Source organism: Phascolarctos cinereus, unplaced genomic scaffold, assembly GCF_003287225.1.
Source record: "Phascolarctos cinereus isolate Bilbo 61053 unplaced genomic scaffold, phaCin_HiC Scaffold_1;HRSCAF=81, whole genome shotgun sequence".
Lineage (NCBI taxonomy): Eukaryota > Metazoa > Chordata > Mammalia > Diprotodontia > Phascolarctidae > Phascolarctos > Phascolarctos cinereus.
In genome coordinates, this window is record NW_027555514.1 from 143450930 (window position 1) to 143463720 (window position 12791).

At 34.6% G+C, this 12791-nt stretch overlaps 1 protein-coding gene across 1 annotated transcript in view; it reads right to left on the reverse strand.

Annotated features, from left to right (window-relative positions):
- Positions 1–12791, reverse strand: part of KMT2E (lysine methyltransferase 2E (inactive)) — an 89350-nt gene that overhangs the window by 9272 nt on the left and 67287 nt on the right. Inside the window, 4 exon segments of the mRNA XM_078154480.1 lie at positions 375–519; positions 632–886; positions 2206–2514; positions 2924–3088. Coding sequence (XP_078010606.1) covers positions 375–519; positions 632–886; positions 2206–2514; positions 2924–3088 — 874 coding nt within the window.

Consider the following 12791-nt stretch of genomic DNA (forward strand, 5'->3'; position numbering starts at 1 on the left):
GAGCTAAATTTTGATATCCCAAAAGTACAGTATTCCAAGCAACTAAAAACTGTACTTAATATGAAACAATTTTCTTCAGAGTATAGATGTTGCTAATAAAGTTGAAGTTTAATGTAGTTTAATATAAACTACATCGATAAGTTATGCCTAAATTATACTATTTTAAATGAGTTGCCCAGTGGGTCAGCTGATAGTTCGAAGGCCAAAACAACAGTTAGTTACTTTCCAACTTTATTCTGAGTCTCAGCAAATTCTTCAAAATAGAAATTTGTACAAAAATTAGAATTTTTAAAAAAATTAGAATTATGCTTACTTCAGTGAGATGTACAATGCTTGATTTATGCCAGATTAATAACAAAAACAAATATCTTTACCTGGAAGTGAACAGCTATCACTGAGTAACAGTGGACTTTTATTTTCACCATTGACAGCAGGGCTTCTAGATCTTTCTTGGCATAATGAACTAAATTTATCTATAACTGCTGAATTTTCTTCTTCTAATGCTTGCTTCAACCATCGCTAAAATAACAAAAGGCCACAGTTAATATAGTCTGTACTGTGGAGCAAACTGCAAAAGCACCAGAATGGAACACTGTTTATTCCAATATTGCTAATGCCAAGAAAAGTTTACCTTTTTGCATGAGCCAGAGCTATTTTCAGTAGGTTCTTTTCTTCTCCTTTTTTCTGAAAGGAATGGTGAAGTAAATCTAATATAGTGCTTGGGAGTAGAATACACATGGGGGCTGTAAGTAAGGCCCGGTAAAGAGTTGAGTTGTGTAGCCAATACTTCTGGATCTGTAGTTATTCGAAGAGGCCTTTCTGAAAGGCTCTCTGAAGATTTTCCTGTCTTCTCGCTCTTCTCACTTAACCATTCATTGACTAAGTGCTAAATAAAAGAAAAAGATGAATAAGGAAAGGTGTCTGGAATTTCAGAAGTCTAAGTTGCTTTAGTAACTAAAATATTATACTAAAAAAAATGAAACTTTAGACCCAAAGCTAAATATAATCATTAAACTAAGATAATCAGTTGTTCATTCCACTTTCTTACAACACTGAAATGGAAACATACTGCATTAGCAAACAGATTTTTCCCAGAAACAGTTTAACATATTACAAGAATTATGAGCTAAAATATATACGTTCTATTTAAGCTGTAGCTTGATGTGGAAATGGAATTTTCATTATGTTGCTATAGTTAAAAATTAGGGGGAGGGTGGCTTCATTTAAAGCTTATTTTCTCATAAACTGTTTTTAAATACCACAAATGTAAATTAAAAAATTTTTAAGATAAATACTATGCTAATATTTTATCTAATTTTTACTACTCTAGAAGAAAAAAGATTTCCAAATTTTCCTTCACATAACTTTCTTTTCTCCAATAATCTAATCATTACCTCCCAATACATTCAGTAAGCTTATTTAATGTTCACTGTATACTAACTTACAGATTTCTTTGGATGCTTATCTTCTCCGAAACAAATCTCAACCTACATGACAGAATTTAGGCCATACAAAATCCCCAAAGGTGAGAAATCCAGAAAAAGTACTTGTATTTCTACAATACTTATATTAAAATGTAGTTTAAGAAGTGATTGAGAAAAATATTATGCTACTGTGTTCTTCCAAAATACATTAAAATGGTTCTTAGCTATTTTCCCAGTCTTAAATGGAGCAATCAATTATGACCAGAATTTTAGACCTAGTAAAAATACAACCTTGCAAATATTTTATTAAAGTTGTAAATAATATTAGATTCTTATGGATAATGGTTTTTTAAAAACAGCTTAGTTTACAGCTTCCCTTAAGTGGGTCTGTCAATCACAATTTTTGTTATCCTCATTTATAAGGTGACACAAATTCAAAGGATACAAAAATAATCTTTTTTTGAATATGTAATATTTGTATTAATGGGCTTCAGAAACATCAACCTTTTTCTTGTTTAAAAGTGAGATACCTGATCTTGAAAAGCTGTTTTATTACTTATCTGGGATGGGGAAAATGTTCATATTAACCTGTATACCTAATAATTTATTTCAATGATGTATAATGATTCCAAGTAAAAGATGAAGTAGCAATATCCAAATAGAAAAAAAATTCACTTAAAACATGAGGGGAACAGGAACATTATTAACTACTGATTTGTAAGAAAACAAATTTTAATTGCTATAATTATGTTTCTTGTTCTTTTTTTAAAGCAAATTGTACCTTTTTTGTTTTGGGATACTTTGTAGGACATTTATTAAGTGCTGGAACTTCAGCTTCAGTAACTATTTCTGCTATGGCAGTTTCAGTTTCAGGCTCTGCTGCAAGTGCAGTATTCTCGGTTTCATTTGGTTGTGAAGTAACTTCTACATCAGGAGAAGATGGCTGGATATCTGAACACATGCTGACAGTTCTGTGTCGCCGGCGTTGCTGTCCAATGTGAGTTCTACTACGAGAAAAGCTTTTTCTCTGCTTAGCTCTATTTACTTTGGCAGGGGTAGGCTTGCTGGCAGCTTCTTCCTTTGTTGTTTCCTATTAAGATATAAACCATAATTGGCATTTTTGGCATTATGTGTATTGCATTATGCATATGGCATTATGGAAAACAAACATTATTTTTCTACTACGTTATATAGGTAGACAAAACCATTTGCAATAAATACAAAAAGCAGGCTATGATTATAATCTTTATGAATGCAGACATAATAATTTAGATAAAAAAGGAAATACAATATTCATCATAGAAACAAAATGATATATATCTGCATCTATTATCTTTTGGTTCTGACCATTTAACATAGAACTACCTGGTGCTATTGAATATAACTAAGGGTGTCTGATTTTAATTGTTTTTCTTTTTAAGGCAAATCAAAATTCTTAAAATTTAACTGCAAGGTGAAGTCATAAAACAAACTGAAAATTAAACTGAAGTAATATATACCTGAACAACTTCAGCATCATTGACAGTCTGTGTATCTTTACATTCTGTTTTAATTTCTGTTTTTGCTGTGCTGATTCGTTCCAAAGCTTGTTCCCTTCTTTTCTCTCTCTTCTCAAGTCTGGCAAAAGCTTGCAGAATAGCTTCCATTTTCCTTTCTTCTCTTGTCTAGGTAACCAAATAGGACAGTCTTTTAATGAACACTTCTATAAGTGTAATAAAGGTAAAGCCATAATACCGCTTCCAGCCAGGTCTACATCAAAGAAATCTAAATGCTCCTTAGGTAATAAACCACTACGACAATGCTGACAAAATATATCCCCTGACTCCAAAAGACCATAAACATATTCTCAAAAGTATTTTTAATAGTCATTCTAACAAATCTGTTTCTTAAAATGCAAATGAAAGACTGCTGAGAACATATTAAAGAAAAATGTAGCTTTGAATTTTATACATACCAAATAGTATTTTAAAACTGTATACCATAAGGTTAAATTGCAAAAGAGACATCTTATTTCTACAACCAAATCAATTTAATTTTTGTACAGTCAAGTTACACATACGTACATACATACATCACAGGAATATTTTATTTAAAAACACTACTCAGTTCAGTTTAACTAGTGTTTATTCAGTATCTAATTACTATGGGCAAGAGTATCAAAGAAAGACACAGACCCTGCCCTAAAGGAGCTTACGTTCTAATATGGGGGGAAAAGACAAATAATTCTAGTACAAATGAGAGTGTAGTTCGCTATCAATGGAAGGTCCAGGTAATATGCTATGAGAAACTTGAAGATGGCTATCACTTTCAGCTAGGGGTGGGAAAGATTGAGCAAGAAGGCTTCCACAGAGTTGGTGACACTCGAATTTTGCCTTTTTTTTAAGAGAATGATTTTTTTTTTTGGTGGGGGTGGAGGGGTAACCATTCCAAGAAAAGAGATGGGAAAAACAAAGAGCAGAATAAGAAGCACATCCAGTTTTGCTGGAATTCAGAATACGTAATTGCACAAAAAGAACAGAAAGATAACTTTAAAGTAGATCACGTCAAGATCTGGAGCTTTATTTGAGAAATACTGAAGGTTTATTATGGCCATTGGAAAATCACTCAGGAAAATTTACTCAGGGTAAAATATGAATGGATCAGGGTACACTGGTGTTTGAGGAGAAAAATCCTGAAGTAGGAAGATTTTAATACATATAAAAATAAAGGGCTAAATACAAAAGATATTCTGGATTTGGCAACTGAGGAAGGGTCTTAAGAGTTTGAAATACCAGCAAAATATCCAGGTGGAGTTGTGCAGCACAGTTCTATATATACTTCATAATCTTCTTTCCAAAACACTGAGAATTCAGCTAAGAGTGCCTCTCTCTCTGTTGCCTTCCAAAGGCTAGATTAAAAAAAAATTGCCCAGCTGAATTTTGGAAAGGTAAAAATAATTCAAGAAATTCCATGCAGGTAGTTCTCACTTTGAGAACTGCTCTTTGCTTTAGAGCAAAGCCTTTTCAAATAGGCAGTGAGGTGGCACATTGGATATAGAGTGCTAGGCCTGGAGTCAGAAGACCTGAGTTCAAATGTGGTCAAGATATTTACTACCTAGGGGGAGGTAGGTAGCACAGTGGATAGAGCGCTGGCCCTGGAGTCAGGAGCACCTGAGTTCATATCTGGCCTCAGACACATAACACTCACTAGCTGTGTGACCCTGGGCAAGTCACTTAACCCCACTGCCTAGCCAAAAAAAAAAAATTTACTACCTGTGTGACCCTGGAAAAGTCACTTAATCTGTCTGCTTCAGTTTCCTAAACTGTAAAATAGGGATAATAATAGCACCAACCTCGAAGGGCTGTTCATGAGGATCAAATGATAAAATAATTTTAAAGTGCTTAGCATACTGTCTGGCACATAGCAAATACTTAAGTTTGACTTTGGCAGAGAAAGTCATCAACCAAAAACAAAGACAGCAGGCTCAGTACATACAAATCAAGACTTGAGGTTCCAATCCCTTAGTCTTTTTTCCCCTATGTGTTACTGGGATGAGAAAGAAAAGAATTTCAACATTCGATTACTATGCAATGTCCCTTACTACTGGAGGTCTGGATCTCAAGGCTCCTACTGATTACTATGATTACTCAATTTATGTTGAGGTTTCAATAATTATTTTGTTTTGGTTCTTTTGGCTAGGCAATGGGATTAAGTGACTTGCCAAAGGTCACACAGCTAGTAAGTGTTACATGTCTGAGGCCACATTTGAACTCAGGTCCTCCTGAATCCAGGGCCAGAGCTCTACCCACTGCGCCACCTAGCTGCCCCGAGGCTTCAATAATTAGATTCTAATCTCCACCCCACAACCCTTTGCCTTTCTGTGCTGTGGACGTTTGGTAAAAAGGATATTGCTCTGTTCTTCAGATGAGGAGTATGTCATGTACCTTTCCCTTCAGTAGTAAATTTATTTTTTAAAAAAATGAGGATAAACTGGCCATTAACCTATATGACACACATAATAGGAGCATTTCTAAAGCAAGCATGGTATGAATAGGATATCAGAAATAAAAGCTCATAAAAAAGGTGGTTTTTCATTTCCTAACTTGTTCCTTATGCCTCGTGTATTCTACCTGCTTTCCAACTGCCTGTACTATGGATGCATCAACTACTTTTCTCTTTCAATACTAATACTGTTGAAATCCATAGATTTTAAAGAAATCTAGAGTAATATTACTGCACAGACCAGAAGACACAGCATTCATGTATATCCACTTTTATTAGTGAGTTCAAAAAGCAAAACTCCTGCTTATTATCCTTTCAAATGAAAAAGAATGAAGGAAACAAAGCCTATCCTTCCAGAAAAAGGTGAACTATAATCATCCTTTGTACTAGCTGGTAGAAAATTTATCTAGAAATAAATTACTTAAATGCCAGATGAAAAAGAGTCTGCTCTTATGGAGCAGACCCATAAACCAAGAAAGGGCAGTAAGCATAAGGAAAAAAAAATTCTGGAGAGGGTGAAGACAAAAAAGCAAGATAAACTCCAGAGTGCCCAGTTTCAACTTTTCAAATTATTTCTTATAAATTTATAAATCAGCTGTTTCAAAAGAATGCTGGATATAGGATCCTTAGACCCAAGGACCCATTAGACCTTGGGTACAAATCCCAACACTACCATTTACAAGCTACATGACCACGGACGGACAAGTCACAATCTATGAGCTCCATCTGTAACTGACTGGTGACAATATTTGCATTATTATATACCTCACAGCACTGTGTTATATAAATGCAGCTATTACTCTTAGAACCCAAGCCTCTTGTTCCCATTTCATGTCCCTCTCTGATAACCGATAGCTTTTACTTAAAAAAGTCAATATAATTAAAAGGTGGGGGTAGGGGAGGCAGATACAGGGGAAGGGGGAAACCTCACAGTTGAGAATGATTGCTGGATATAATTAAAAGAAAGGAGAGAAAATGCGCTAGGCTCAGAGTCAAAACACTTGAGTTTTCCCTCCTCCTATTTTACTACCTCTAGAAGCTCAGGCAAGTTACCTCAAGAGTAGAATGTTTAAGGTCACTTCCAGCTCCAAAGTCTAAGAGTTATTCTAAAGGTAAAGCAGATTGAAGCCCTGCTTAGAATATTCCCAAGTACCTCTATCCATTTTAACTATACACATTTTTCCCATACTAGGCAATCAAGGAGTCTTTGATTTTTCTGCTATAAGGAATTATCAACGATCTTATTGTAAACAAAGGGAAGTCTATGTGACTTTAACTTTGATGGCACAAGCCAACTAAAGGACTAAATTTATTGGCAAATTTAATTCAACTGTTAATATGCTTTGAAGGATCTAATTCGTTTAATTAAATGTTACAAAAATGAGAAGTTTGCTCTAATAGGATATTTTTTCCACTTTAGGATGCTATTGAAGCCTGTGTACATGGTGTATCTTCTCTTAGACTAGGCTAAACAGCTAGCAAGAACTGAAAACCATTCTCTACATATGTCTGTAACCTATGTACAAAGAATGTGAGAGGTTGGTTGGACTTATCTTGATCTGTGATGTATAGGGCTTACGCCCTCAGTAATGTTGTCACAGAAAATGACATACTGCTTGTGTTGGGAATGTTAAAGAGCATATCTACTAGAGTACTATTTCAGAATTAGGGACATCAAGCTATAAGAGTACTTTAAATATTTAAAACTTGGGACACTTCTGCATACTTCAAAATCCCTTCAGTTAAGGATAAATTTCAACATACAGGGTCAATTTTAAGGGACTGATATAATTTGAAGCAGTGATTCAATTTACCATGGAACAAATCACATAATGACTCATGTTGTACACTTAAATATCAGAAATACCAGTAAAATGCCATGACCTGAATATTAAAAGTAAAGAACATTTTGAATTAAAAAGAAACATGATAGATGAAACTGCATTATCTTTTTCCTTCTTACTTGATAAACAGTGGACATATGGAGAAAAGTTGACAGCTAAATGGTTCATATAATGTTGAGGCAACCAACTGTGAACAGTTGTTTTCTTTGGTTTCATCCCTACTGTAATCAAAATTTCTACTTGTTTTATACCATAAGGCGTATTACTATCACCAGATGGTAAAACAAAGATTGGTATCTAAACAAAGTAATGAAAACGTTTTAGCCTACACATAAATATTCTGAAGAATATTAAGCCTCATACTTCCAAGAAGGTAACTTTAATAAACATTTTAAAATGTTATATTCACATATAATTGCTTAAGACACTATGAGTAGCATGCTGTTGTGACTGCAAATCACAGACCATCACAAGAATCAATAACACTAATAGAACACTATATATAATGTATATATATAAAATATATAGTTTTGTATATATAAAAATTTAAGATTTGCTTTTCATGTATTGTCTCACTTAATCTTCACATGTCAGGAAGACAGGTGTTATCCCCTTTTTATGGATGAGGAAACTGAGGCTGAGAGAGGTCAAGTGACTTGCCCAGGGTCACAGGGCTACTAAGGGTCCGGGGCAAGATTATAGCTCAGGCTTTCCTAATTTCAAGTCCAGCTAATTAAATACCTCAAAATTACAGGTGACTCAATTACCCTATTGCTTCACCTGTGGAAACATGTAATAGATGTAAGCAGCCTGCAGTATATTACTAAGGATGACTTGAATGCAGTAAGTGGTTGAAAAAATATTAAGAATATGTATAATTGGGGGAGGTGGGGGAGGTGACCTTGATCATGTATAGTGAAGGAGAATAGATTGGCAGTTAAAAATTGTACTCGGATTGAAATTCTAAAGAGATCCAGGGGAAATCCTTTATAGAAGGTTTATGGAAAAACCAGAACAAGAAATGTACAGTGAGAAAATGTGAGTTGTAAACTTTGATATGAAGACATCTTTTTATAGCTCCAAAGCCCTAAATATTCACTTCATTTGATAAATACAATTACCTTGTTTGTATCATACCACATTCCACCTCCCCTGCCATCTACTCTAAAGCCCAATTCAAATATGCCTCCTCAAATATCTCATTGCCCTGGATCTCACACTCCCTTGAATGATTGAATTATTATACTTATTTTTAAAAAAATTTATTTTACATTATACTGTAAGCAGGGTATTACATTAGCTTTTTATCCTAGTACCTAGCAGGTAGTAGATACTTTAATACTTACTCAGTTGAATTAAGTTTAATTTTGAGACTGAGATTGAGAGGGGGGAGGAAGGACTGATACTGATATTGAATCATATCAATAGTTAGTGAGATTCTTATACATGTAAAACTAAGCAGGCCCATTTTATATCGATAATGGTTGCAAGTGCTATGATTCTGGATACTGGCATTTTTCCAAAAGGATTAAAGTTGTAGATAATTCACACAAAGACCATATTATTAAAATCTGATAGTCTTTCTTGTAGACATCAATACCCAAAACCCAAGTATTACAACTTACTATATAACCAAAGGAAAACATTTCACTTGTATTTTTAAAAAACACGGCTTTGCTAATTTCTTTAGCTCCCCCCAAATAAGTAAAAGATGGTATAAGAATCAATTCCTTATTCAAATTTCTAATTATAAACATCATACTAAGAAAAATGTCAACTTAGAATCATAGAACTGTTTATTCTCCTACTATGGATGAGACAAATTTAAGTGCAGAAAGAAAAAGTGACCTTTCCAAGGTCTCCTCATCCCTCCTTTTCACTATTTTAACTTAAAATTCTGGGCTGGGTTTGACAGTTGCTGTGTGCCTATGTAGGTGCTCACACAAGTAAAAAACTCCCAAATAAGGAAAATTCCTCTACCAGCTTTTACTGGCATTTTTTCTGCAACTTATCCTCTTAGAGAACTACCCAAAGCACCAAGAGGTTAAGAGACTTGCTGAGGACCATACAATAAGTAGATGTTCTGAAGCAAGGAATGGTACTCAGGTATTCCTGGTCTCCAGCTCTGTACCTAGTATGCTGTTTATTACAGTTTATAAAATTTTTTTTTATAGGGGAGTGTGGGGCTGGGCAAAGATTAGGAATAAATATGGGGACTACTCAGGAGTAGTATAATCCAAATTTAAGGAAGGGGCCTATGCATATGGCCTTTCAATCTAACTCCTCATACTAGGTTGCTTCCTCAAAGATTAAGGTCAAAGTCTGCTTTGCTCTGTCCCTGCCCTGAAGAATCTAGAATGTTAATACATCTATCATATGCATCTTACTAATTAGTAAATTGACTACAAATGCTAAACTGGAAGCCAAAGAACAGAATAGAAAGTAGGTTGAGTGTGGCTACTTTTGAGAATTTTCTATTATTCTATCATACTGGTAAATATTCTGTTCCTTTGTAGTTATTTAATTTTAAAAATGATGCTAATATCTTGTCTTATGAGTTATTTTGTAATATTTTTACCCAAGGAAGAAATTTCAAACCAGACCTGCTGAAAATCAAACAGTCAAATAAATGGGAATACAGATAATTAAGTTTATTTGTATTTGCCCTAGTATGTAACAAATTCTTAGCAGCAAATTTACCTCCATAATTATTCTGTGTAGGCTAATGTTAAAGTTGCTAAATATCTCAAACACATTTTTGTATAGTAGAAAGAATACAGAATCATGAACCATCTACTTTAATTCCCTTCTTTTAATTCCCAGGAAAACTGAGGTACAGAGAGATATTGGAGATACTTGCCAAACATTAAAGCAAAGGTCAGGATGGGAACCCATGTCACTTATTCCAAATCTAGTTCTAATGAACAGATAATGTAAATCAAATGGATTAAAATTTGCTATGGATAATCCACAAAATAAATGACAGTAAGTTGAGTATTTAGGAGAAAATAAACTTTTCTGCAGAAGATTAAAATTATATTTTACCAGCCATTGACAAAATAACTTCATCTTACTCAATTTTAGAGGACAGAGTAAACATATCATATAGGAAGAATTCTTTAAAAGCAAACTTAATTACTGTTATATAATAAATGCTGTGTAACTACTTCAAAAAACTCCCAAATTCCTTCTTGTAGGAGTTACTGGGATCAACTCCAAAAGTCTTCAGTATAACGACTGGGAAACCCTCATATCCATACCAGGTTATTCAAAAGGAATCTTCACAATGCCCTTCCTGACACACCAGATAGGCCCTTTCACACCTGTACATCCAATTAACCTGAAACTGGAGCTATGAAGAAGTCAGGAACAAGTTGCTTGGTCACTGAAAAGATGCCAGTGATCCCATGGTCATCCATCTTTACCCTTCTAGATTTCATAGTGTAGTTCAAAATAATATAATGGGCTGGGACATCAGATATATTCAACGAATCCATCTCACATGACAATTTCAGCCCACGTGAAATCTTTGGAGGCTCACTGTCATGAAAAATTCATCTACAGAATTTTCTGCCTCTTTACATGCTTAACCACTGCTGTGGTGCCAAAATGGATACTTACTCTTAACATACTGTAGTCTTAGAGCAAGGGTTAACTCTAAATCACAAAAAGAAAGAAAGTAAGAAAGAAATTATACTGAAATAAAGATTTTTTTTTCTCCATCTAAGTTTACAGATGACCTGATTTTCTTATTTGAAAGATCTCTTGAATTTATTGTTGCCAGTTAGAATGATCAATGCTCACTCACTCTCATCACAAACACTCACTACTACCTAAATCAATAACCAATTCTAATTGGTTGTTCAAGATGTCTATCTAGCTTGCTAAACAAAAAATTTTGCCTGAAATACAATTAAGTGCCTGCCTGTAAGACACTGTGTTGGGGAAAGGGGTAGGAGAGTAGTAGTCTCTGCTCTTAAGAAACTGATATTCTATTGGGTCAATTAGTGAAGCCATAAATTCCATCCTTCTCTTTATTCCTGAACAGCTCTGCTACAATCTTGCTTCTGAATACAGGTAAGGACTTTTTTGGAAGGGGAAGCAATAGATGAAAATATAAAATAAAAAAAAACAAATAATCAATGGGGGAGAAATCCAGCCCAAGTAGAAATATCCTAATATATAGTTCATCCTAATAGTTCTTAGCCATCCATTTAAAGCCCTTTACAATCCAGTCCAAACTAAAATTTCAACTCACGACACCTGAGACTGTTCTACCAACACTTTTGTTCCAGTCAACTTGAACTACCTTTCCCTAGGTTCTTCCTTATACATGTAAAAGTCCTGCTATTCAGGTCCCAATTCAAGTGCTACCTCCTCCATCAAGTCTCATCACATCAGCTAGAAATGATTTGGGGACTAACATTGCTTGCACAACTTTTATGACACATCACTTTCTGCCTTGTTCCAGTTATCAATAAAATTATAAACTTCTTAAAGTTAGGGATTGTACTAAAGTCCTCCTTTCGCCTCCCAGGGCACAATATACATAAGAAATAAAATAAATATTCATTAAATTAGTCTTTCTCAGTCTCCTTTTTCCTTCCAAGCCCCATTCCCCCTGTAATAAACTCCCCAGCAAAAAAGGGGCACTAATATCCACAAGCATATATAGCTCTACTGATTGAACTTTATGAGTCTGGACAGGTATATGTCAGGAAAGAGTTACTTAGAATGCATACTATCTGAATTGGGGATACAAAAAATCTTTAGGAAGCAGTTGACATATGACCCAAAGCTCTGACTGGGAAAAGAGGCAGTAAGGGGCAGGGGAAACAAAACAAAACAAAAAAAAGTGTCGTTCTTTCTCCCCCCCCCCCATTCAGACCCATCTTTCAATTCAGAGTATCTTTGATCCTTTCCTTTGAGGACTATGGAATAAAGGTAGCTAACCAATTTTCTGTATAGTTTTAAAAGACCTATTTACATAGTTTATCAAGTGTTGGAAATTCAAGTTGAAATCAAAATACAAAATTTGCTCAAGCTGAAGCACTCCCTCAATATTTTCTCCCAGTTTAGTGCTTCTTCAGTTCCCTCCAGCTTGATTGTTTTGATCAATGCTATGTGATGTAAAGCATAAAATGGGAAAAAAAATTTACAGTCATTTACCGTGTTCCAATCTTTCATAATAATAGTTCTTTAAAATATACCAATTACTTTGGTATCTTAAGAGATTCTTGTTTATAACTCTGCTTACTTGAATACACTCAAACCTTATAAAAACCTCAGATAATATACATATTTAAAACATAACAATAGTATTATTATTATAACTAACATATATAGTGGTTACAGGCATTGTGCTCAGCACATCATAATTATTATCTCATGGGGCAGCTAGGTGGCGCAGTGGACAGAGTACCAGGCCTAGAATCAGGAGGACCTGAGCTCAAATCCAGCCTCAGACCAGACACTTGACACTTACTAGCTGTGTGACCCTAGGCAAGTCACTTAACCCCAACTGTCTCGCCCCCCCCAAACA